The 27,094-nt window shown below is 41.8% G+C and overlaps 3 protein-coding genes and 2 non-coding genes across 6 annotated transcripts; 1 reads left to right on the forward strand and 4 right to left on the reverse strand.

The window, feature by feature from the left end:
- nol9 (nucleolar protein 9) lies at positions 1-7,459 on the reverse strand. Its single transcript, XM_063879540.1, has 13 exons — positions 6,928-7,459; positions 4,894-5,428; positions 4,610-4,820; positions 4,311-4,441; positions 3,795-3,930; positions 2,790-2,886; positions 2,589-2,686; positions 2,186-2,353; positions 1,842-2,094; positions 1,605-1,719; positions 1,319-1,493; positions 951-1,084; positions 1-839 (listed from the first exon to the last, which is right to left on the reverse strand). The coding sequence occupies exons 2-13, from the start codon at positions 5,368-5,370 to the stop codon at positions 720-722; spliced, it is 2,115 nt and encodes a 704-aa protein (XP_063735610.1). The 5' UTR covers positions 5,371-5,428; positions 6,928-7,459; the 3' UTR covers positions 1-719.
- zbtb48 (zinc finger and BTB domain containing 48) lies at positions 7,337-14,330 on the forward strand. Its single transcript, XM_063879527.1, is given in 14 exon segments — positions 7,337-7,497; positions 8,358-8,805; positions 9,025-9,332; positions 9,414-9,736; positions 9,804-9,909; positions 9,992-10,084; positions 10,165-10,251; positions 10,429-10,583; positions 10,655-10,791; positions 11,462-11,626; positions 11,713-11,801; positions 12,764-12,815; positions 12,818-13,092; positions 13,094-14,330. Coding segments are annotated over 13 exon segments (2,280 nt in total). The 5' UTR covers positions 7,337-7,497; positions 8,358-8,387; the 3' UTR covers positions 13,166-14,330.
- Positions 11,835-11,906, reverse strand: trnam-cau (transfer RNA methionine (anticodon CAU)). Its single transcript has one exon. It is a non-coding gene; the product is annotated as a tRNA-Met (tRNA).
- On the reverse strand, positions 11,909-11,981 carry trnar-ccu (transfer RNA arginine (anticodon CCU)). The gene has a single exon. It is a non-coding gene; the product is annotated as a tRNA-Arg (tRNA).
- Positions 13,496-26,481, reverse strand: klhl21 (kelch-like family member 21). Of its 2 annotated transcripts, none has more exons than XM_063879555.1 (5): positions 26,329-26,481; positions 18,478-19,562; positions 16,980-17,385; positions 15,732-15,804; positions 13,496-15,031 (listed from the first exon to the last, which is right to left on the reverse strand). In XM_063879555.1, the coding sequence occupies exons 2-5, from the start codon at positions 19,502-19,504 to the stop codon at positions 14,690-14,692; spliced, it is 1,848 nt and encodes a 615-aa protein (XP_063735625.1). In that variant the 5' UTR covers positions 19,505-19,562; positions 26,329-26,481; the 3' UTR covers positions 13,496-14,689. The 2 variants fall into 2 exon arrangements, with proteins under 2 accessions (XP_063735625.1, XP_063735617.1); XM_063879547.1 differs by lacking the exon at positions 26,329-26,481 and adding an exon at positions 20,243-20,401.
- Positions 26,482-27,094: the final 613 nt, after the last annotated feature.

The raw sequence follows: 27,094 nt of genomic DNA on the forward strand, positions 1-27,094 counted from the left end.
TCGCATTTACAAAACACTTTTAATGAACCACCAGTGCAAGAACACTTTGTTATACGAGACACGACCACATGTACAGCAGTTAAAGCTGTCAAAAACAATTCACTGGCATTAAAGCACAATACTGACAAAATGGGCTTCAGATTCACAGTCATTTCAATGTGAGAGACCTTAACTCAATCTTTACTTTAATCTTTGAAATAATGTCACGATTTTATCGAATGAAACTGAGACAAAAGAACAATCTACTATCTGACTCTGTGACTTGTTAAATATCCATGACCTGGTTGAAATCTACATGGATCTATGACTAAATGACTCGAAACGAACATCAACATCTAAAACACATGAAATAAAACAAAAATCCACAAAGTCTGAGCAAAAGGTGTTTTTTGTTTAATATGTGGCAGGTTTTTGTATTCATTTGCCCCTCTGGAATGCCAACAACACAAAGAAGAGACAACAATAAAGAGCTTTAAATACAAAGTGTGATTATTGTCCAGAAAATGCATGTCCCTCAGATGTCCGTACAGCAAGAGGTTGTAAGTCCACCAACAGGACAAGGCAGCCTCTCTTCCTGCAGAGTCTGTGACACTGGCTGCTCCATCTCTCTGAATCTGAAATGTCCAGCTCAACCTCAGGTCTGTACAGTCGAATCCTTACTGGTTTGGGTGGAAAACACCAGGTCAGAAGGGTACAGAAGAAACGCTGTGTAAGAAATGTCACTGTGCCCCCATGAGACTGGGTCTGGTCAGTCCCTTGAAGACTCGCAGCTTTCCTGCACCGGTGATATCAAAACTGTAGTCTGTAGTGATGTAGGGCATCTCTCCATCAAAGCCGGACTGGGACACAGACAAAAGATTCCATAAGTCGTGAGAAACGCACATTTTAAATGATATTTTACAAGCCAAAGATAGGAAAATAAAAGACTTGGAGCAGAGAAGTGTTCTGACCTGTGTTGTGAGGATACAGGAAGGCAGTGATATCGCTCCCAGGAGGAGACAGTTGACCTTACGGAGGACGGTGGGATTTACGGGCGTCAGCAAAAAGTACAGACCTCGTGCCATGTCGATACCTCGAAGCACACCTGGAACACATTAGGTTAGGAAATATATTGAACTGAAACGTTCAGAGTAACTGATGCAATCGCTTAAAATGTTCACCTTTATCATCTACGAAACAGACAGGAAAATGTGAAAAAAACACTTGAGTGAAAGATTTTGACTAAATGTGAGGTTTGACTGAAGATAGATTATTCCTTCCCGATCACGAGACCTTATTATTAGCCCCTCTGAGCTCAGAGAGGTCAAGGGTCACCTACCGAAGCCCACGCAGGGGCAGATGGGAGCCTGACTCAGCAGGACTGGTCCTCCCTTGCTGCTCACTTTCTCTCCCAGGCAGCAGAGGGCCACCAGACTGGCGTTGGCGGCATAAAACATGTGAGTGGGCACCACCTCGCAGTGGATCACACCTAAAGCCACCGCCGCTTGGGGAACCTGCAGACCAGAGGGGGAGGGGTGTTAACGGTATGCCTGAAGTTGTTGAATTTAGGATTCAGAGGCAAATAAGTGCAAATTTGCAAGTGCATCATCATGGCTCTGGGGTACCTGGTAGGGGGTGAGGCTGTGCAGAGATCTGATTGGTCCGGGGTCGGGAGACTGCAGCTGACTCAGGTAGGCCATTAGAGACAGCTCTCTCAGCTCATTGGTGCGCTGGTGCTTCCTGAAAATGCACACAGATATATAATACAGAAAGTTTTCAAGGTTAATGACTTTTCATTTTAAGAGGATGAGGGTTGCTTCTTTCTATTATAGTCAGGAGCTTCACAGGCTAACAGTACTCACGCTGTCCCTTGCTTCCCGGCTCCCTGAAACTCTGACTTTACGATAACGTGAGTGTAACTTTTGGGGGGGCTGTGGCTCTCGGTGAACTCGTCCAGAGCCGTCACAGCAGGCGGGTGCGTCTGATGGCCGTGCGCCGTCCGCAGAAACTCCGGAGTCACAGCGGGACACTGATTGACCCCGCTGTGACCGAGCTGGACCACATGGGAGACGGGGAAGAAGCGGATCATGTCCACCAGCAACTGAAACCCAAATCCTGTGGACATTCCCAAAACAAGCACATGTTCAGACACTGCGTACAGAGAGAATATTTATATTTAGTCAAAGAGAGAGGAGCCTGAGCTGACCTTTGACCCAGCCCATGGTGTTGATGACCACGGTGGTCTCTTTGCTCGGGGAGCGTCTGCGCCACAAGGTCTTCAGAGACTCCAGGTAACGCTCCAAGTCCGTATCACATGACGTGTGACCGAAGTAGATCATGTGCTCTGGGGGGATCTGATGTGTGAAAGGAGGCCCTGAAAGACAATTCAAAATACATTAACAAACATAGCACTTGTTGAGCTTTATTGCTGCTGGTAAATAATAATTTCCTCTTGTTTCTTTGCAAGACAGCAACTCAAAGTTTTTTTCCAGGAAATGGGAGAACTACTCCTTCAACACTTAACATATTATTTCTCACTGAAAAGGAAGATGTGAGCTATGCATGTTTAATAAAGTACTTCGAAGGCTTCAGAGGAGGTCAAATCTTACCCAGAAGTGGTTCTGTGACAGTCGACAAACAAAGGCATCCAGCCGGAGTGAACTCAGTCTGACCGAGGTCACCTTCCAGGTAATCTACACTAGCAGTGCTGCAAACACACAACAAAATCATATCTGTATTAAGTTTCCTTTCATAGAACTCTTGTTTTAAAAAAATAGGAGCAAATATTAATGCACATGAATGGAACTTACTGGTTTAGTAAGGCGTTGATGAGAGTGCGGATGAACGTTGACTTTCCAACATTCTTGGATCCACAGACGAGGATGACTGCACACCCATCCATGTCCCCTGTGAAGGACAGACGTGTGTTCAGTTATGCTTGCATGCTTTTACAGTGATCTTGAACATGAATCAGACATGAGAGCAAGATAACATCTACCTATTAGTGTTGTCACGATACCAACATTGTCGTTTCGATACCAAGTCAAGAATTGCGATTTCGATACTTATATTTAAAAAGGGGAAACCGTCCTAAATGTCATTATTGTGCTTTATTTCAAACCTGGAGGTAAAAAAATCAGTCAAAAACACTACTTATAGTAGATGAAGTACATTATTTAAAAGTTTACATTAACTTTGTATAATAACACAAGAGAAATAAACGTACTCTCTTTTCCCCTCTCCCTCTCTCCCTCTCCTGACAGCCAGTCGTATCCGTCTCATGCAGCTCAATGATCCAGTAATGAGAGACCCGACAGTGAAGAATAAACATATGTATAACTAATTTAGCTGGTTCCAGATGTAGATAAGATAGTTAAGTGTGTTAGGTCTTTAACTAGAAGTACGTGTTTTGCTCCGCGCACGGGTCCCGTCACAACGGGCGGAGCTGCGGCGGTGATCATGTAGAGCTGGGTGTTCTCCGTCAGCAGAGATGAAACCAAAATACTTCCAAATGTTGTTTCGAAGTCGAGGCGCATCGGCAATAGCACTTGCAGCCATGCTCTCGTTTGGTCACATGATATGACAGCTACAGCGTGCATGAGAGAGGGGAGGCACGGCGGCAGGGAGTGGAAGCAGAGCGCTTAACACACACAGGAAATACGGCTCTTATTAAAACAATGTCATTCTTAAAGTACCGGTACTGATGAAATGGGGGAATCGTGGCGTTTTAAACGGCAGGGTATCGCGATACCTTTCTGGTACCGGTGCACCGTGCAACACTGCTACCTATAGTGGCATATCTAAAAGGAGCTCACCTCTGCAGGCGCCGACCACCATGTTGAGAGCCTCTCTGTAGGTCTTTGACATTTTCAGGCCCTCGATGGCTGCCACCAGGGGAATCATTCCCAAACCGTTCAGTGGAGTGTCGAGAACAGCGGACATGAGTTCATTCTGCAAACAAAGAGGGGAAAAAAGCTTCTGTTTGACACTGAAAAATACCTTAAACATGACCTATTCATCTCTCAATTCCAGCTCTATTCCACATTCAGTACATTTAAATATGTCAGTAAACGCCACCTGAACAGTTTCTTCCCCTCCCACTGACACTGAACTTCAGCTGCATCATAGTCTCTATGCATCAAATTAATGCACACAATGAACACTTGTTTATACCTATATTTCAACCATATTTGATGTGTATATTTGAACTGTTATTAGTTTTCTTAATGTTATAGTGTTTTAATTTGATGTATGCACCAAGAACACCATGACAAATTCCTCGTAGGAGTTAACCTACTTGGCAATAAACCTGTTGCTGATTCTAAACTCACCACTGGGGGGCAGAACAGTTCACTGAGATCTGTGAAGCTCGACAGGAACCGTGTCAGAGGCGTCTCCATGGGCTCCAGCAGGATGATGGAGGAGTTTGATGTAACACTTTTTAGCAACTTCTTCCGTGATGCTGCAAAATTAAAATCAAAAACAGAGTGTGAGGATGGAAAACAACATTTTCCTAACACACACATTTGAACGTGTCAACAATTAAGAAATCCTAATCTCAATTAAGAAAAATTTAAACAATATGCATTCAATTGACCCCCCTCTTATGACATGGTTCGAGCTGCTTTACCTGACGGCAGGTACTTTGGGAGGATGGATGAAGCCTCTGTTTTGTCATCTCTGGTTTGATCAGAGCTTTCCAGTGCTCTAATGGTCAGAGGGCAATGTGAAGCTGGGGAGAAGAGGGGATATGACTGCTGACCTTCCTCAATGGTGAACCCCATCACCTCCACCCGGCCGTACAGACAGGTCAGGTGGCACTTCCCACGGAAACACAGGGTCTGCAGACGGAAACATGCTTAGTCCAAAAAGAACATCTTAGTCGGACCTTTACTTAAATATTCTGAAGCATACCTGATTCTTCTGCATGATGAGCACTGCGTGGTTTTGTCGATCATCCCTCTCTGCACAGTTATGAAGAGACGCTCCTTCCAGTCTAACTGGCTCTACATCATCTATTTCGCCTGAGGTTTTCACACCATTCCCATGAATAGACAGGGAGTACTCCTTCCAGTCCAGGGAGTCATTTGAATCATTGTCCATTTTAAACGCTGAGCTTCCATTAGCCTGTGTGTGAGGTTTCTGAATCACAGACTGAGGGGTGTTGGTCTTGGTCTTGGACACAGAGACAGGCTTTGCTTTGCTCTTTAATCTCTTGACGTTGGGCTTTTTCTTCTGAGTCGCCTTGTGCTCCACCGCCATCCGGGCCACGACAGGACTGGAGTTGAGCTCAGAGGAAGTGATGGGAGGCCGGCTCCGTTTACCCCTCACATCCTTCCACTTCTGAGATTTAGCATGGACCTTAACATGTGTGGGTTTGTGCGACTTCATGATTCTGTGATCAACAACTACTCATGTGGGTGCTGATTGAAAACAAAAAGGGGGCAGGCTGCAAAAAGAGAGAGATAAATAATTAGCATCTGAAAGGACAGGTGACACCACAACATTGGATAAGGGAGCAATGAATGGCAGAAAATTACCATTCACTAATTAACTCGGTAACAACCAATGGTGGAAGATTCTAGATCCTACGCTAAAAGGAAAGTAGTAATATCACTGTGACGAAATAATGTTAGTCCTGCAATAGCAGAACACTAATATCAAAGGAACATGTTGCAGAATGGTCCATTTCACATGAAGAAATATTATATCATCTGATCAAAATTGTTAATGCAATGGCGTTGTATGTCACATTATTGTTCATACTGCAGGGCAGAGTCTGAATATACTGTGGGGATCATTCATCAGAGGTGGAACAAGTACTGAAATATGGTACTTAATTCAAAGTAGAAATACCAAAGTGTCCTGTATTCAAAATGTTACTCAAGTAAAAGTAGGAAAGTTATAGCATCAAAATATAATTCAAGAACCAAATGTAAAAGTACTCTTTATGCAAATGAGCCCTGTTCACAATAATATATAGGTTTTATAATCATTGATGTATTAATGGGTTTATCAAGCTGGTAAAAGGTGGAACTAATTTCAATTACTTGATTTACTGCTGGATAGAATGTGAATTTAATCCAGGTAAATCTAAATACTTTTTACTGTTGATAATATTGTTAATCTTTAATCTACAGACATAAATGTAGTAGCATCTAATGGGAGTAAAACCATAATATTTGCATCTGAATTGTAAAGAAGTAGAAGTACACAGTAGCATTACGTGGAAATACTCGAGTGTAAGTACCTCAAATGTGTACTTAAGCAGAGAAGTCCACTTTATTGTTAAAGTTTCCACATGTGTTAAACATACAGAACACTGAAATACCGTTTCTGGCAGTCCCACAGTGCAACTATAAAAGATAATATAAAAAGATAAGAGCCTAGAAAAAAAGGGTGGGTAAAAAGGGGTATACAAAACAAAAACTAGGTAATATATACATATGTTCAATCAACACAGTTTGACGGTAGTGCCAGTAGTTCTTGAGTAAAAGCTAAAGTCACTGAACACCACTGTCACTTATCTCCTCCCACAATACTACACTTTATTTGTTATATTAAATTCAAAGCAGCTAGTAACTTAACCATTTTCCATAAACAAAAATCTAGTAGGGTAAGAGTATGAAGGAGAAGAAGAATACTTTAAAACTTTACTTTAAAACACATGAGTTGTAATTGTGCAGCAGTTCGATGGCAGTTGAATGCTAAGCTAACCGCAGTAAGAAGCACAACGAGCTAGCAACATACGTATTATAATGTACTTTAGTTTACCAACACGTGGGACAATAATTAAAAACACACATACAATACACAGTATGATTTGCTGTGATACCAATCATTTTACATGTGTTTAATACATAGCGGCTACCCATCACAGCACTGAAACAACTGACAGTTATGCTAACTGCTATCTGATCTTAATGCATTCATGTGGAGAACACTTACCCCCCAGTTGTGAAAAGACAACGCAGAGATGTGAAGATGACCCGTGATTTTACTAAACAGATAGCGTTATTATTTAGGCAAAGTGGAGCCAAGGAGCTGGACAACTGTGCTACAGCAGTGCTAACAGGCTAACTAACATGTGTGCGCCACAGACGTCTAGATGGTCAACTAAAGGCTAACCCGGAGTTTGATTATTTACATTTAACTACACAAAACCATTACGTTTTATCTTAAATATGAATATAGACTAACTGAATAACAAAAATGAATGCAGGCACAGATGGAAAGTATACGTGTTGCTATTGCATTCTTAATAATATGACTGTTGATGTTTAACAATGGACAACGAGCATTTATCCCGGAGTTCGGTCGCATAAAAAGCGTCACATCCTCTTCCTTTTGCAGCTTTTTAGGGGCCTACAAGAAACGAAAACAAGGTGCATGAAGCGGCTTTGCTACTTTTTTGCAAACTATTTACACAACAACACCAAGTGGCTGCAGCTTCTCAGCAATAAAGGAGATAAATCACGCTTTTTTTCATCCATACTGCAGAGGTGATGCAGCTGTCGGGTGCGTACCATGCTAAGGGAGCGTCTTTAAATATGTGCTAGAAAATAAACGTCGAGCTGCGTAGGTAGCTAGGGGTTTGCAATCATTTTATTTTAAGAAGCGTCTGTAGCAGACATAGGATTATTCAAGGAAAATATACCTGAACAGCTTTAAATATTATATTTAAATATATATATATTTTATGAAGATATCATTGACATACACGTAATTCAGTTAGCTTGAATTGTGAAAGTAAATAACATGATGCATGCAAGTGCAACACTTCAAAATGTAGTTTTTCAGTTGTGATATGTCTGATGTTGTGCAATTTTATTCTAACTCTATACAAGTAAAGTATTTTCAGCATAATAGGTGGGATTTTATAAAAATCAGTATTGTTACTTATACATTTGAAGTATCCCTGCTTTTAAGTACTACTACTACAACATTGCATATTGATTTCCACCAATATTAATACATCTTGTTTTACCTGACCGATCAGTCCAAAAACACCCAAATCTATTCAGTTCTTTCTCACACAAGGCAAGTAAAAGCAACAGATCCTCACCTTTAAAAAAAAAACTGCATTTCTTGCCTTGTTTGTTTCATCAACAACAAAAAAGGCTATTTAAATATTTGTTCCGTTGATTGACTGAAGGATAAATCGACTAATTTTCAAAGATGAAACTCATGCATTTACAACCCAACCATCATCAAATAGAGATAGGTAGGAATACAGCTTGTATTTAAAGTCAGGTAAATGAAAAATACATAAATATACACATAAAATGTACAACAATATACAACCTCATGTGGAATTCTACAATACTACAATGCTAATTTACTTTAATAACATGCAGTATGATGTCCCTCTGTCTCAGGAAGCAGCAGCCCACAGTAATACAGCAGGGATGCCTGCAGCAGAGAGCAGCCATGCACAGCGCGTCCTGTCCTCCCTGAACCAGCAGAGGGCGGTGGGCAGGTTCTGTGATGCAGTGTTGAACGTGGGAGGCGGGGTGGTCTACCTGGCCCATCGCAGCATCCTGGCCTGCTTCAGTGACCTGTTCCAGCAGTCCAACATGCCCGCTACACCGTGCATGGAGTTATGCCTGCAGGAGTGCCCCAAAGACGGCCTGGAGCTGCTGCTGAACTTCGTCTACACCGGGGAGCTGAAGCTGGATGCTGACAACCTGGAGAAGGTGCAGCATGCGGCCACCAGCCTGTGTGTTCCTGAAGCTCTCTCACTGTGTCAGCAGTTCAAGGACACTCCTGCTGATCCGATGCCTTTCAAACGTAAAAGAGGCCGACCCAGGAAGTCCACATCCACAGGTGGGAAGTAACTCAGTACATTTACTCAATCAGAATCAGAATAAGACTCAAGTTAATTGCCAGTTAGGTTAACACATTCAAGGAATTTGCCTTGGTGTATATGGTGCGTACACAAACACAGGTAAAGAAGATAAAAAGTAAGAAAGTTATACAATAAAGAATTGGTACTTTTACTCAGGTAAAGCATCTGAATACTTCTTCTACCTCTGTCCACATCAGATACGACCCCCAATTTTCCCGTCAAAGAAGAGAACCTGCTCACCATCACAAAAGATGAGTCCAGTTTTGATGCTGCTACAGCTGATTTAACCTTGACGGCTGGAGCTGCTACCACCACCACCACCACCACTCGCTCTGGACGTGTGGTGAAGGGCCCCCGGCGACTTGTGACTGATGACAGCCAAACTACTGATTTTACAGACCAGGAAAAAGGGGATAAGATGGCTCCACTTGGCCCCACTGAGGCAGGGAGTGGTGTTGGTGCTGTGGTGAGCCAAAACACAGATCAGCTGACCGGTGAATCTGAGGTAGAACACAGAAATGTCTGCAAATGATGATTTTAAGCAAATATGGTGGTTATCATCTCCTTTGTCTTGTGCTATTTGCAGGTATCTGACTTGCAGATTGACTTAAATGACAACGGTGTTAGCCAGGGGATGGAGGACGTAGAAGAAGAAGAAGAAGAGGAAGAAGATGATGTGGGGGATTTTGAGGCGATCACTGAAGACACAGATGAAGAGTATATTCCCATTGAAGAGCCCGGTTCCTTATTCCCGTCCACTTCAACAGCACAGAAGCGCAAAGCTCAGATTAAAACGGACAAAAGTGAGAATGGTGAAGCCGTGGAGGAAGACTCCAAGAAGGACTGTGTGCTGTGTCCCATCTGTAACAAATCCTTCAGGAGCAAATACTACCTTAAAGTCCACAACAGGTAAACCCCTTCAGTTTTACATCAACATTTTGTTATAGATTAGAAACTAATGTGTGTTATTTTACAGGCGACACACAGGCGAGCGGCCCTTTGGTTGCGCTAAATGTGGAAAGAGGTACTTCAGGAAGGAGAACCTGTCGCTACATGAGATGAAAGACTGTGCTAAAGCGCAGGTGAGTGTGTCAATCTGTCCTAAATATCAAGTAAGAATATAAAGTGTGAAACATCAGTGTGTGTGCTGCGATTCCATTACAGACGTACACCTGCGTGACATGCTCCTCCACATTTAACGGGAAAGTGGAGCTGCGTTTGCACGTTGTGTCCCACACGGGGAATATGCCCCACAAGGTAAAACCTGACACAACAAATATAGCATTTAAATGTCCATTTTGAAATCAGCTGCATTGATGTGGTGTCATTTTTTCCAGTGTTCGTCATGTCCTGAACAGTTTATGCACAAGAAAAACTTGACAATTCACATGATGAAGGTCCATGGTCATCCCAAACCACATGCAGTAAGTCCTTTCATGTGTATTTGACTAACTGGTGATGTATTTACAGAAAGTGGAAGGTTTGTTTTTAGCTAAACAAAGGTTGCACACCGCACACCGTTTTCGCTGCAAAAAAGCACTGATAAACTCAAGGTTTGAGGCTGTAGTTTCTTTCTGTTATAACAAATCCTCCTTTTTCAGTGTTCCCAGTGCCCCAAAACCTTCCTCACTAGGACGGAGCTGCGTGTGCACGAAGCAGCCAAACATCGAGGGGAAAAGCCATTTGTGTGTGAGGAGTGCGGCCATCGAGCGTCCAGTCGAAACGGCCTGCAGATGCACATCAAAGCCATTCACAGGTAGGTATTTCCTGATCTGATCAAATGTGATTTGATTCGTGCAGATTGTCTGAATCTTTTTGGTCTTACAGGAATGAACGACCCTTTGTATGTACCCTATGTGGCCATGCATTCTCCCAGAAGAACAACCTGAACATGCATCTGCGTATACACAGCGGTGAGAGGCCCTACCAATGTCATCTCTGTGGGAAGACCTTCAGGACTCAAGGTAAAGACCGTCCTCCTCTGTCTGCTGCTGTCTCTTCTCTTCTAACTCAGCCAAATCTGAAAACAAATACATGATGAATCAGTGGGACGTACAGCTCCAGAGGATATCAAATCTCTCCTGACCATTTAGAAAAAAACATCTATAAATCTGCTTAAAATCATCAAAAAAAGACTCTGTTGTTTTCATAATTAAAATAATACAGTTGTAGTTCTCTGTATTTTATTACAACACTGCAATTAATTATATGAAATAACTAATTCAGCATTCTTTCAATGATGCCAATTAAATGGGCTTAAGTACTAGGCCCCTGTTTAACTCACTGAAACCCTGGCATCATCAGACTCCCTGTTTATGTCCAAGCCAAGGAACTATGGGACTTGTAGTTCTAACATGGTGTACACAAGTGTCCCTAAAATAGAACTAAGTCTGTCATAATATGAATGACAAAATACTTACAAATGATATATGTTTACGTTAAAGTCAAGGCTGTTTCTTGAAATGACTGAGACTGAGAGAAATCACAGATTGGGAGCAGTGCATTTGGGAAACCCCTGACTTATAGTAATAGATTTGTCCCAACACTCTGCAGTCAGATACACTCTTGAACACACTCTTAACTTAATTTGAAATATTTATAATTTAGTGTTTGAATCTGTCTGTCTAAAACCAGCCAGTCTAGATAAACACCAGCGGACACACACTGGCGAGCGTCCGTTCAGCTGTGATGTGTGTGAGCAGCGCTTCACAGAGAAAGGCGCTCTCGTCCGTCACAAGGCCAGCAAACACGAGGAGGGTCGACCCCACTGCTGTCAGATCTGTGGCAAAACCTTCAAGGGTGACTTACAAAAAAATAATTGTAATTAAAAATGTACCATGAAGAAAACAGACCCGAGAGCTCAATGATGTACCTGCCTTTCACAGCGAGAGAGCAACTGCGGGTTCACCTGCGTCGCCACAAGGGCATGAGGAAGTTTGAGTGCATAGACTGCGGCTACAAATTCACTCGACAGGTAAGCTGACGTCCTGATTAGTCATAAATGAATTAGCAGAGGATGGTTTCGATCCATCGACCTCTGGGTTATGGGCCCAGCACGCTTCCGCTGCGCCACTCTGCTGCCACCTCAGATGGGACTCGAACCCACAATCCCTGGCTTAGGAGGCCAGTGCCTTATCCATTGGGCCACTGAGGCTTGTGCTGGTGTAGTGGAGCCACTGTTCTATATGTACTCAGTGGTATTCACATGGTAATCCTCTCTATAGGAAGGGACGCTGGCCTTTGTGTGGAGTTCAATAGGAGTGTTCCTGCATGTGTTTAAAGGTCATGTGGTGTTGTTCATTGTGTGCAACAATGCAGGATAAGTGTTTGGCCTTTAAAGGCACAATAACTACTCAGGATCTCTAATTCGGTTTAAGGAGTTAGTATTTAATGGAATGATAGTTAAAAAAAAGTATGGTTTATCTGAATTAAAGAAAATCCCCTGACTTATTAACAATAGGTTAACACACACAGTATCTTTGCCTTTGGAGAGATATTAAATATTACTTTAGAGCAGAAGACCTTATGACAGCTTCACTGTAACTCAAATTCATCCACTCAACGTTTTCATATGTTGGCCGATTTCTAATATACTCATTTTACTTAATTAATTCAGATTTCTTTCAGAGCAAAACCCTCAACCCCAATAATGCAAAGGTACATGTTTTAATAAATACAGGGTATTATGGTGTCTGTTTAAAGCAGCTGTAGTCTTTTCCAATGTAAATGTATATATTTATTCAGCACTATTTGTATGGTACCATTTATTTTGAGTTTAATAGTTTTACTTTTAACAAAAACTTCAGTAAAAAATAACGTTCAAATGGTTTGCTTTTTTACACGCAATAATTATTTGAATATTGAAAATAGTAGTTGATTTATTTTATGTTGATTAATTGATTGACTTGTTTTTGACCTTTACGTTCCCTCTTCCAGGCACACTTACGACGTCACATTCAAATCCACAAACGCACTGAGAACTACAACCCTCGCAGAGGAAGCTGAGGAACCTGATCGTGCAGGACGTCGAAGGAAGTCCGGATGATTACGAAGCAACGAAAGAAGCGGATGACTCGCTGATCGCAGGGAAGACCGATTACATCCCAGAGCTGACCGCTGACATCGAGGAGTCCACAAACCCAGAGCCGAACTCGGGTACGGGCCTCGCTACCAGCTGCGTAGTGGGGGTGGTGATAGGCCCGGTGATAGAGGTGGTCTCCAACCAGAACCTGGGACACGTCGGGGCGGCGGAGAGCTTCTGTGTGCCCTGAAGTGTTGCAGCAAACACAGCTGCACACAGAGGCGTTCCAGTCCACGATAAATGCAGAGGACGTTTGAGAAAATATCCCTCAGAGTTGAAGTCACTGTGAAGACCATTTTTCTTAAATGAGAAGCACTTACATTAAACGTGATTTAAGGACATGTACCGATCCAAAGATGGAACTGCAACACGGTCAGCTACTTGTGTGTTTCTAGAGAGAAGTTACTAATCATGCTTTTATTTTGGTAAATCAACTGCATGCTTGTGATGGCTGCATGAATGTGAAATGATATTGTTTTGGCTTTTTTTTTTTCCATCTATGTGCCTACTGCAGCTAAGTAATAAATGCTCCTCAGTGGCGCTCTGTTTTGACGTCAAAATTATTTGGAATTAAGACACTACACAGGTTATGGTTTTATGCTAAAATACACAGCTTTATAAGTGAATACATCAGCTTACTCCTACTATTTATAAAAATATTGTCCCCTTCGGTTGAAATACTATCCACTGTTTATAAGAATAATATTAGCAACATGCTAACAGCTAATCGGCTAATGAACCCTCCTGCCTGCAGTTCAATTAATGCCAACCACATCGTGAACAAACAGAGTACGCTAGGTTAGGAATATACTGTATTTACAAACTTGTATGAAAACTAAGAAAACATTACCATCAAAACATGAAACTGAACTACATGAGAACAATTGAGATTCTTTTGCACTTCCAGTTACCGACCACCCATCACTAACGTGTCACTCTTCTTGTTGCAACAGATACGGGGACATCTAAGCAACCACAGCACAAATATATCCATTAATAAACATACAAAACCACAACAAAAAAATACAAATCTTAAATACAATTCTTCATGCACATTCTACTTCTGGTTATAAAGGCTGACGTAGCTTAGTGAAAGGGCTCAGGAGGAGACGTCTAAATGTCACTCAATGGTAAATCAACCCGATACAAGTTATTGAAACCATGCAGTCGTCCTGAGATCCTATAATAGTGACAAAAGATTACTCGATACAACTCTGAGTACAATATATTTCCACCCTTCATTTGAAGCCATAAGGCTGTTTAGTAATACGTTTCAATTGTGATTGTCGTTGTTTGGAATGTAAACTGATTGTTTCTGAACAAATAACCGGCTCTTGTTCTGGGCCAAATGTAAAAGGAGGACACTGGTTGAACTTTGTAGTGCTGTAAACCTGCAGACACATCAAATAAAGGAACAAGAGAGATTTTAAACCAGAGATATAGTTAATAACTCTATATAGTTAGATGTGTTTTTGGTTTGCTTGTAAGCAGGGTGAGGTAAAAACTACGGGCCCTGGTTCTAGTGAAACTTTGTGGAAGTGGGAAGGAGAGGACAAGGAAGAACATATATTTTGGAGTGGATCCAAATCAAGCATTATTTTCGTAGCTTATAGAAACAGCCTTGGCATTTTCCTTCTTCCCTAGAATTGGATGCCTACATTTCCCACAATGCAACTGCCAACAGTACTTTTGTATCAGCTGTCACGTAGGTAGACTAAACAAGTCTAAGAAACATCACACCGCTGCTCCAATGAGGAGGGCGCAGTCTTTTTGGGGTCCAATCAGTGCGCCGGGTTCACGTCCTGGTTCTGGTTCTGGTTGAGATTGTTGTTGAGGTTCTGGAGCGCTAGGTGCCGTTGGTGCCGGTGCAGGTGGATGGCGTTCGACTCTGGGATTTCGGTGGGTCCGAAATCCCATTCACTGGTGACCTGCGGCATGAACTGCCGGAATATGCTGACGCTGCCGTGCCAGAAGGTGGGCTGAGGAAGCCGCCCGGCGAGAGTCCACGAGCGGGTCGTCGGGTCGTACGACTCCACCACGTCCGACAGCTCGAAGGTGTTGTCGTAACCTCCGGACACGTACAGTTTCCCGCCCAGCGCCGACACACTGCCTCCTACATGGACCTGGAATGAAAAAAATAAAGATAATGTACGTTTGGAAAACTAAGAATCTGCTTCTTATAGTAAATACAAATCGTTCAGTGTGTTTCCGTTTTAAATGGGAGTCTAAAAATATATATCATTTCCTTTAAAAAGCAACACCCTCTACTAACCACTATAGATGACATACACAGTCTTCATCATTTATACACTTCGAAAAACTGTGTTCTGTTTTAGAATATGCGAAAAAAAAAAATCTAAAATTAAATAAAAGCTAAAACTAAGAAGTTGAAAAATGGAATTAAAACAAATAATTAATGAACATTTGAAGTATTATTTATTCTAATTATTTGTGGTTAAAGGAGAATAAAAAAAATGTTTCTCCATTTCAATTTATCAAATAAAATGACTGTCTTTTAATTGAGGTACATTTTACATTCATAGGATAACATTTGGCTGCCTTTTGTCAACTTTGGGGCTTTGTTATATTGTAGTAGGCAGTTATATTTGACATTAACAAAGCTTGAAAGTAATAATAGGGATCCAGAAGGCCGTACTGTACTCAGAAAGCTAAATAAAACAGTGACAAACTTCAGTCGTTCGTTTATTTATGATCATACTTGAATTTACTGCCGTGTTGTCGACACCTGATTATGGGTCAGCGCTATTAGAGAGCTAACAGGTTACTTATGAAGCATGCTAGCGTCAGATGTGAAATACAAACCTGGGTCATCGGACTAATTTTGTCCCACTCGTTCTTTTGAGGATTATAAACATCCACCTCGGCCGAGTCATCCCTACAAATAGAAACACACCACGGTCAGCGCAGGCATTACTCAGATGCAGACACGCTAACTTCACTGAAGATCGCAACAAACAATGTATTATGAAGCAACGTTTCTTCTAAACATAGTATGCCACATGTTAGTGGGATTGAGTAACATCATTTAACTGCACTTGACTCATAGCTAACAGAGCATTTCAACTGTCACTTCTAAACCATGAGTAGGATATTTTCTACATTCATTTTCATAATACGCTTTTTTGGGCATTTCTCACAGGTAACAGGGCCGAGTAAAGACAAGCAGGAGTTTGTTAGCGCACCCATGTGGTGGAACACCAGAATAACTGTTTACTAGTTGATATAATCCACATGCCTTCATTATAAAACATGTATCAGATGTGAAAGTACTCGGAGCCTTAACGTAACTAAAGTTCCAATACAACAACGTTAAAAGAAAACCATTTCAATTCAAAGTATGATGAGTTAAAGAACGCGCTCTGCAGAAAATAAACCCCCTGTGACGGACATATTTAATTCAGCATTCTACAGTTCTCTATGGTCGAGGCCAGGGTGGTGTAACAACTACAATATAAATACTTTATAAAACTACTTAAGGTGGTTTAGGCCGTTGTTCCCCAACATATGAGTTGGCCCATATCAAAAGTTGAATATGTTGGGTTTTGAGATGATTAATAGAAGAAGAAATGAAGTCTTGGTAAATAAAGTTGGAAATTCTCAATGTTTAAATGGAGAATTTAAGTAAAAAATACATTTAAATAAAAGTAAACCTGAAATTAAAAGGGAAAGGTCTCATTTTGGTGGGTTTGTCTCAACTACACTGCTTTTTGTAAAACGTATTGTAATAATTTCTGTCATCTTCAGCAACTATACTATCAGCTTTTATACCTTACAAGTGTATTGTTGCTTTTACTTTACCTTGACCTAAACAGTAACTAGTAACAATAATACATTTGGTGAAGAAGAAGAAGTAAAAAGTAGCATCAATTGGAAATATTTAAGTACAAATAACTCCAGAATTGTATTAAGGTGCACTCCTGGAATACACTAACTTTCCACCATTGGTGTTTACACATAATATCTGGACTACTGCTTTAAGAAGGAGACAACAGCAATATACCTTCAACCTACACTCTAAATAAAGAAATGAATGAAGTAATGTCTCCGAACCTGATGAAGTAGATGAGGCTTTTGAGCGTCACAGTTTTGGGAGTGAAAGACCAGGGCGGCATCTGTCCGCAGCTGACCAGAGCCCAGCGGTTGGCCTCAGCGTCGTAGCTCTGGATGGCCATGGTCTCCTCGCCGGTCAGCGAGCCGATGGCGTACAGCCGCCCGCTGCACGTGGTGGTGGAGCAGTTGTCCATGGGGTGCAGCATGGGAGGTAAGGCCTCCCAGCAGTCCTGAACCGGGTCGTAGCGCTCGGTGCTGTCCGACGCCACCACGTACAGCTGGCCCTTCACCACGCACGAGCTGTGGTACTCGCGGGGCTTCAGCATGGGCGCCGCCTCCGTCCACTCGTTCACGCTGGACTTGTAGCGCCACACGCCGTCGTAGAGGCGGGAGCCATCGGAGCCGCCTGGAGGAAACGGACGTGGTTAACATGCACCGGGGGTTTATCATTTGTTGCTGGTGCAGTAAAGATGCAGGTTATATTATACAGCGAAGGGAAAAGCAGATTAAACCCAATCCTCCAGGTAATGGGATATGAAATAATGCTCTGTCTTCCTTCCTCTGGCTTTCTGAATACAAATGAAATCCCCTCAACAGGAAATGTAAGACCCTTCTACTCCTTCTGAATAAACATTAAGGTTTGGCGATTGATGTTTTTCAAAATCAATCACAACATTATTACGGATATATTTTACATTATTTGTATAAATCTCCATACTCTACACATAATCCCGCTTAAACGAATGAATGAAAAATCACATAAAATAATCTAAATCTAATTATCAAAGTGTTTAGTCCAACAAGAAGCACATGTTTAATACAGCCTTAAATAAAATACATGTTCTAATATTAAAGGAATATGCAATACTCCGTTTTATGACTGACAACACAAATATCCCAGTAATGAAATAAATGTGAAGCCTAAAAAAAGAGCCTGATGAACCCTGTATATTTGACATCAAAATCTATTATACAAAATAAATACATTTCATCGAAATCTGCCGTTCAATGCGATGCAACCATGTGCTGCTGTTAGTGAGCTTACAGGGTTGTAGTTTCTTGCAGGAGACATAACCCTGATTGAAAGTCTACGGGTATTCCTCAACCCCACTGCTGTCCTGCCTACCTTTACCCTGTCACAAACACTGAGACCCAGTACCCAAAGAGCCTGGAGTTTATTTATAAGCGGCCATTTCCTAAAATGAAGGAGCGGGATGGAAATTTAAAGACCGGAGCGTTCACGCTACACCGACTCTGAGACACAGACACCGAACCACTGCAGGCCGACTGTTGTCCTTCAGGAACTGGGACGCCAACTAAAGAAATCTAACTTCAAGATGGAGAACTTTATCCACTGTGCTGCATATATGCACATTCTCTAAAACCTCCACATATTGTACACATATTTCGCCTTTAAATATATTGCTCTTTCCTCGGTGTGAGTATTGCACAAGTTCATATTGTGTTTTGGCCCTTATAGAAAGGGGGTTTGACTCACCTGTGACATACATATCGTTCCCGAGGGCCGCTATGCTGTAGCCTCCTCCCAAGTGGTCGGGGAACTCGGCCAGGTACCTCCACTGTCCGGTCTGCGGGTTGTAACAGTCCACAGTGACCAGCTCGTCACAGTCCTGGTCGCAGCCCCCCACCACCACCAGGATCTCCGCCAGTCCGGTGGACGGCCGCGGACGCATCCGGTGGCAGGGTCTGTCGTGGCGGTCGTACTCGCAGGACTGGAAGCTGCGAGCCTCGTTCACCATGCGGAGGCAGGTGGGCGACAGGTAGACCAGCGGGTCGCTCTCCACGTGGGCCAACAGGAAGAACCTCCTGACGAAGGGGAGGCGGATCTGCTGGAGCAGCTCGGGCCAGTAGTGCAGCCTCCGCTTCAGATCAGCCTTCACCCAGCGCACCGCGATCTGATACACCGCCTCCTCCTTGTCCACGCAAAGCTCATCATCTGAGACGAACTCCAGGAGGCGCTTCCAAGGCAACCGCTCAAAGTCCAGCCCTTTGGACAGCTCCATTATGTTTTTGAGGCCGTATCGGCGAGCACTGGTGGCCAGCTCTCTACAGGCGAACGCCTCTGCAAAGTCCTGGATGTCCAAGCAGTTGGTAACGTCCAGCCGCTGCTCCAGGAACGCACAGCAGGCGTCTTTGACCGAGGGGAACTGAAACAGGTCGGCCGTCTTCAGCAGGACGTCCACGTTATCCTGAGTGACGGTGACCCGCCCCGTGTAGCAGAAATCCACCAGCAGACCCAAAAGCTCTGCCGAAACCTCGTGTAGAACGACTCGGTCCATAGCGCTCTCCTTCAGAGTCCCTGCGAACATCGCTCTGAAGTAGGTGCTGGCGGCGGCCAACACGGTGCGGTGACAGTGGAACTCGTGGCCCTCAGCGCACAACGTCACATCGAAGAACTTTCGCTCTGCTCGGAGTTCATGGATCCCCCGCAGCAGGTTGAAGGCGTGGGACGTGTCGAAAAAAGGAAGGGTGGACGGTTGGGTCTGCAGCGCTGGCTTCTCCATCTCTCCGCTCTCTGGGTGTCTCAGGTTCTGGTGGTCGTGGTTAGACTGATGATTTCATCTATAACACATAAACACCAGATACATCAAAATGCAACGCAGCACATGTTAGATACCACTATATGTTACACGCCATGGAGAGCCAACACTTTCTATATTGAGTAATGTTCTGATTCCTTTCTTTGTTAATCAAGGAACGATTCGTCTACGTAGTGTCCAAAAATGTGTGAAAAGACTCTCAAAAGAGTTCTCGAATGACTTTTGATTCAAAACCCCAAACCTTTCTTATTCTTCATCCGTTAAGTCCAGAAAAAACTGTAAATCCTCATAATTGAGGAGCTGAACTTTGGGATTTTTGTCATTGTTACTTGAAAATGTACAAAAATGATTAAAGGATCATCAAAAGAAGTTGGCGACTGATGAATCACCTAACCGTCAGATACTGGCAGCTCTTACACCGTGTAAGCAAACGTCACACACACATTTATACACAGTTGTCTATACTGGCAAGAGAAAAGAGAAATAATTATTATAATATTTAACAACTAATCATCAAGTATCAATATAAAAACCTAAGAGCAACATGATCACAGAGAGAATTTACATTTCCTCCAGTAAATTTCACCGGTTTCTTTAAGAACGATACAACCAAACTCATGGTAGGCAATGTAACAGCCTAGTGACTGAAACACATCAAGAACTTTTGAATAAATAAACCCTAAATCGTGTTATTTCCCCTACCTGATGAGCCCCTCCAGGCACGTTTGGTCCAACAGTCTAGAAAATCTGACAGCGAAGCTCAGCGCGACTCTGGATCTGAATCTCACCGTGTTTTAGATACAGACCTCGCTTGTGCTCAGTGGGCTATAAATACACCGGCAGTGTCCATTTCCAGGCAACAGTAGGGAGGGGGGGTGGACTTAAGGAGAACACCTAACATGCTGGGGGCTGAGAGTGTAAACCCCCCCTTCCCCACTGGTATGTTTCTGTGGTCACTCAGTAAGCGGTAAGTAAGTGAGAGGAGCCAGCTGAGCCCGGGCCGCCTCGCCATCAGTCGCTCAGCAGCACACCAAAACAAAACGCTTCCTGTCACAATAGTCTGTCAGGTTCCCCGAGAACACAGAGACCTGCTCGGACTACAGCTGACAAACACGGTTAAAACTGTGCTCAGAATCAAGATGAGGTGTTAAAAGAGTCTAGATACATGATTGGCTACCTGATTCTGGGTTGAATTCATAAAAACATTGGAGTTGTTGCAGCTAAAGTTGCACATTTAAGACAATAACAAACTGCAAATTAGGGTTCAGCAATATGAGTAAAATCAGATATCCTTTCAGGCAATTTTTTATGAATAACTCAATATTTTTGACAATGCTGAAGGACGACCATTGATGCTTTTCAATAAATATTAGCACCACTTTTGAACATGTTAAGTAATAATCACAACTAAAATGGACATAAAGACTTAGCGTCTAAAAGCTAATATCAAAAAAGCTAAAACAGTTCAGAAAATGAAATTACTGAACTGTTTTATAGTCTTAAAAACCAGGGAAAGGAACAATTATATCACACAAATCCAGCCTCACATCACTATATTGATTTAATAGCGATGTATTGTCAAGATTGAAATGCATCAATAACTGCGCAACCGAGCAAATAGTGGTTCCTGACGTATTTACGCATATTTCAATTTGGTGAAAGCTTTTTCTTATAGAAGAATATAGTACGCTGAAGTCACTTCCGGACAAAATTACGTCCCCGCCCACTTTCCAGCGTAAATAATGCATTACAGCGAAGCAGAAATGATAGGTCCTTCACGTTTTGACGCTGCCGAGTCATATATTGCATGTCAAACACCAAATAAACCCAGAGTGATGGTTTCTTTACTTCCTCGATAGAAAATAATAATAATAAATAATAATAATAAATAATAATAATAATTAATAATAATAATAATAATAATAAATAATAATAATAATAATAATAATAATAATAATAATAATAATAATAATAAATAATAATAAATAATAATAATAAATAATCATAATAATAATAATAATAATAATAATAATAATAATAATAAATAATAATAATAATAATAATAATCATAATAATAATAAATCATTCAGGAATCAAAGTTTCAGCAGACCCACCGGTTTATTCTCCGTTACAACAAATCTGTCTCTGCCGTCTGACGTTTTATTTGACACAATTTTCATATTTTCGGAGTAATTATATGTTTTTGACCAACAGAAATATTGTTTTCTGGCATCACTTTAACATTTTACGGGGGAAATCTGCATTTTGTCGCCCGGTTTAGACAAAACCCTGCGGTAAGATATCTCTATGTAGGGCAGGAGACTTGCAAAAAAATCGAAGTGACACCATCTGTCCATACACATATACAGCATACACCACATAATGACAAACACATTGACTCACAAGGTGAAAAGAATACCAGACACACACTGTCACAGCCGGTAAATATAACAGAGTAGAAAAACCAACAAAAACACTGGAACAAACGAGACACAGAGTTCCTCCTGACTGCCTGAAGGGCTCATCCAGGAGTATTATAGGAGATGATCATTCTTTTCCTAAAATACACAGGTATCTCCTTACAGAGATTAGTTTAAAGGTTGTCATAAAGCCCCTGTCGTCGGTCCAGAGAACTCGGCACACATTCCTCACAGGGGTTCAACAATGCAGCGGTGTACAGCAGCTCTGTGAGGGACCTCTCTGCTCCCCTGAAGGACAGACGGGACCTCACAACCCTGACTAACTTCTGTATGAGTGATTGCCGTGGGAGGGGATAATGACATTTCCCTACATAGAATCCCTTTCATTCAGTCGTGTATTCGGTGTCTTACTCCCACTGGCCTCTAGACTGAAAGAGTGGAGTAGTAATTAAAACATCTGGGCCCCATCTACATGTGTAAGCACTTCTCTTTTCCTGCACATTATCACCCAGATGAAGCTCAGCCAAACACTCGATCGAGCTCGAAATCGATGTGTCTACCAGCCACACACAAGAATAGCGTGCAGGTATTTAAGCTCTCAGATGAAGAAGAGAGGCAGGGAAATAGTAGAGGTGTGGAAACAATCTCCCTGCTATGAGAGAGAGGAGGACATAGAGATCAGTGTGACAGGCGGCATTTGACCTACACAGCTATAAGGGTGAAAGGGACCCTATGGCCCGTTCCATCACGCACTATATCAGTCTGAACTGCAGCAGGTATACAGTCAGGACAAAAAGACTCAGAGGAATAAAATGCTGTGAGTCACAGGACTTCAGTTGCATCCAGAGGGAAGTGTATGTTGTTTTAAATTCTCTGAAATGGTTGATTGGGGGGGGGGTCTATTCCTGTATTTGGGAGCCATGATATATCAGTAGACAGGCAAATTATGACAAGTGCTGCAAATAGAAACGATGACTAATTTAACCTCTTGGAGATAAAACAAGTTAAATGCTAACGTTAGCATGATGCTAACAGTCTCACAATGGTAAACATGTTGTTGTTTTGCAATTTGTTACCATTTCAGTTGAGTTAGCATGCTAGCATTTGCTTTCATAACCTAACAGAAATTACAACTGAGACTGATTTGAATGTCATATAGCTTATTTAAGTCATAAGTTAGGCTATTTGGTCTTAAACCAAAGTATTGGACAACTTCTGACCTGATTACCACCTGAGATTAAATCTGAAAGAGGTCTGCATAATATTTAAAAAATCTTCTGGGGGAAATGAATGTTTAAACCCACATTTCCGGCAATCCATCTGATAGGATTTGAGATATTTCCACAACAAAACAAACATTAACCTCATGGTGGCATTTGAGGAAAGGATAAGGGGATTACTCAACACAGCAGGGTTCATCCTCTGGGGACCCTGAATGCCTGTACACAATGACATTGCAACCAACTGAGTATTTGCTGAGATATTTGAGTCTAAACCCAAACAAATAAGGTAGAAAATCCAAGCATCATCTAGCAAAATCCATCTTGATTTATTCTCTGCGATGAGCCACCGCTCCATAAAACTACGTAGCTTCCAGAAGAGTCTGAGTATTCAGGAAATAAAACATGTTGATTCAGGAGCTGTTCTGTGCATGTGAGGAGGGTAAATCAAAAACAGGCTCAGCTTACATGGAGCTGTTTACAGTGTGTCTCCTGGTTAGATACAAGCATTGCCTCATACTGGTGTGAGAGGTCGATTACCAGCAAAGACAATTTGCATTCAGGCTTTAAAGCTGTCAAGTCAATATCAGTCATCAGAACAGCTGAATAGCTCTACTGTGTACAGCGTTTCATATTTAATATCTTTGCAAATGTTAGGGTCAGTATTTTGGCCAAATGTTGTCATCTAATCATCACCTCTGTAGTCAAGGAAGTATTAAAGACTACATCTCCCAAGGTGGAGGAACCTGGTGAGATGACACCGTCGAAACACCGTTTTTAACCGTTATAAGTTACCGTTAAGATACATTAGACTCCACAAAGTAAAACAAAGAAAGAAGATCTATGTTGTCTCTTTTGTTCGAGCTTTGCCTCTGTTGTTTTGATGTCTTTGACTATTGTAAAGGCCTGTTTTCTCTGTTGAGCGTGTGTGAGGAGTTTATTTCTTTGATTAAACGCGAGTCGTACCACATCAAAACATAATCAGAAGGCAAACAAGTCATCAAAACTGTAAGTAAAAACAAATAAACAACAGAAAACGGGTTAGAAATGTCTGTTTGAGGCATCTAGTGGCTTGATGGAAACAAAGGAAGGAAACCGTGACAGCAACTGTTACATATATGCCACTTTGAAACTATGAAAAGCGGCACATCCTCTGGACGATTTTTCCTGCACCAGTGCTCAAGATGATTGCACTGTAGGGTCAGAACATGGTGGTCGACCACCCTCACTAAGGACAGCTGCTCTGCCTGCTGTCGCTCCGGGCTGCTGGGTTCGAGCAAGGGACAGCAGGTCTCTGGTCCTCCGCAGCTGAGCCTGGCCATAAAAAGGCAACCGGCCCACATCACACTCATCTCACCCCCCACAGAGCAGGGCCAGCATGGGGCCACCAGCAGCAATAACACTCAGATAAGAGGACGGTGTCAGAAATGTCTCAGGATTGAACGGTGTCTCACTCTTTAGTGCATTTTGGTTGTGGAACTTATGGTAAGACACTATACAAGAGGCGGCATAAAAGATGCCGTTCAAAACCGACAACCCATATTCAAGCACATTTCCTTCTAAGTACATTTACTGAAGTTCAATGTGGAGCCACTTGTGTTATCTAAGCATTTGCATTTTATATAGCTTGATAACATGCTATATTTGAGAGGGAAATAGTACTGTAGTGACTCCAATACATTTTAGCTCAACATGTAACACACACTGTATGATTGCCTAATAAAATATAATGCGGTAAGGATCTAACTTTCAAACACGTCTTCTTAGCTCCACGTTGACATAGTTAAACTCTGCTTACACTACAATGCATCAGTAATATTAGATTGCATAGAATACTAGCTGTCCAATAATATCATAATAATAAATAATACCCCCCCCCACCCCGTCAGGTCATGTATATCTTTTTGTGACTGAGCTTTCTGTCTGTCCTCCAGCCAAGTGGATAAAGCTGCACGATAACTCTTAAATCTTGCATTGGGAGTGCAGTCAAGAGTAGATTTTAGTGCCACACTGAGGGCTTGTTCCAAGTCTTAAAACCACCAGGGATCATTTCAAATACCAAGATCTGTGCTCCTTCATCTGCCCCTGCATTCTTCTCATTCCTGTACCAAGACTTACAGAGTTGAGTTATAATCAGTGGTGAAAAAAGAAAAGAAATCGAAGCTTAGTTTCAAATAAAAGTAGTAATGCTAGACTTATGTTCTTAAGAAGAAGTACTTCAGATCTTGCTCTTGAGTAAAAGTAGAAGTACCAGAGTGTAGGAATACTCGGTTACAAGTTCAATCAAAATGTTACTCAAGTAAAAGTAGAAAAGTATCAGCATTAAAATATACTTGAAGTATCAAAAGTAAAAGCACTTATTCTGCAGACTGGTCCAGTTCAGAATAATATCTCTGATATGTTTTATAATGATTGATCATTAAAGTGTTCTCAGAGCTGGTAAAGGTGCAGCTAGTTTGAATGGCTTTGTATACTGCAGGGTAGCTGCTGGATTTACTGCAGGTGGAACTAAAGTCTGATTTAAGGGCTGATTATATTTCAAATCATTAATCCAAATCTGTAAAGTAACTAAAAAGGTACAAAATAAATGAAGTGGAGTAAAAGTACAAAGTAGCCTAACATGAACACACTCAAGTAAAGTACCTCAAAATGATACTTAAGTACAGTACTTCTACTTCGATCATTTACACCACTGACTAGGAGTAGCATGGAAAAACTGATGTAAAAGTGCCTCAAAAGTGTGCTAGTCTACAGTATTTGAGTAAAGGTACCGAGTTACATTCCACACCTAGTTATAATAAACATATGCATCCCTCGGTATGCACCATACAAGTCCATATGACTGCACACTGAGGCCTCAAGAGAGAGGAAGACATGTCTCTCCAATGCCATGTTTGGCCTGTGATAATATAGATGCTAATGCTAATGCTTAGCTCATAAACAAAACCACAGAAACACACATACAGATTAAGTGTCACTCGGAGCTAACAACAACAACAACAACAACACCGCGCAAGAAGGGAAAGTGTTGCAACTTCTGCACACGTTCTTTTGCGGTCAGACATAACGTAACGCTACGGGCTGTCTTTCCTCCACTTGGACGAAAAATAAACTCAAAAATAAGTAAGCTCAGTTCAAGCGAACTCACCAGTGTCTGTCTTCCAAAGATGTTGATGATTTTAGCGAGAATAAGGGGTTTATATCACACAATTCGAGGTGAAATCAAAGTTTGAATGCGGGGATGTCTCATGATGTCTCCGGCCTCTGCTGCGCCATGATACGGTCACTGGAGTAGATGGTGCCTTCACGGGGTGTCGGAAATAAGAAAATGGTACACGCAGACAATTTGCTGGCTCAGCCGGGGAAGTGGCTGAATCATGCAGCACGAGTGATTAAAGAGTTGTTAGGACGTGAGTTTGTACTGGGAACTGTATGCAATTAATACATCCTGGTGTCTGAGAGTCCTTTCACTATTTGTTCTGTTGGTGTTTGACATAAAGTGACTCAAAAGTCTATCATTTGCCTAAACATGTTCTACTTATTACTGTGTTATGTTAAATTAAAGCACACCTAGCCTACAAACCAACACCAAGACTACTATTCCGATACCACAAGCACTAGAATTACTACTAATAATATACAAAAGATAATGAACATGATGTGATAATAACAATAACAATGGTAAAAGCTACTAATGATTAAAAAAAATACGTTTAAAGATTGAAAAATAGAGCAGCAGGTAAAAAAGTTAGGGACATGTGTTTTAACAAAGATGTTATTCTGTTTTAGAACATTGACACTAAAAGAACGTCTCTGCATGTCTTTAGTTGGAAGAACAACATGAGAGTGAGTCCTTGAACGCAGCATTTCAAACTCATGTGCAAGAATGAATTTACAATTTATAGTTCTTTAAA

The sequence above is a fragment of the Eleginops maclovinus genome, chromosome 1 (genome assembly GCF_036324505.1).
Source record: "Eleginops maclovinus isolate JMC-PN-2008 ecotype Puerto Natales chromosome 1, JC_Emac_rtc_rv5, whole genome shotgun sequence".
In the NCBI taxonomy this organism is placed as follows: Eukaryota; Metazoa; Chordata; class Actinopteri; order Perciformes; family Eleginopidae; genus Eleginops; species Eleginops maclovinus.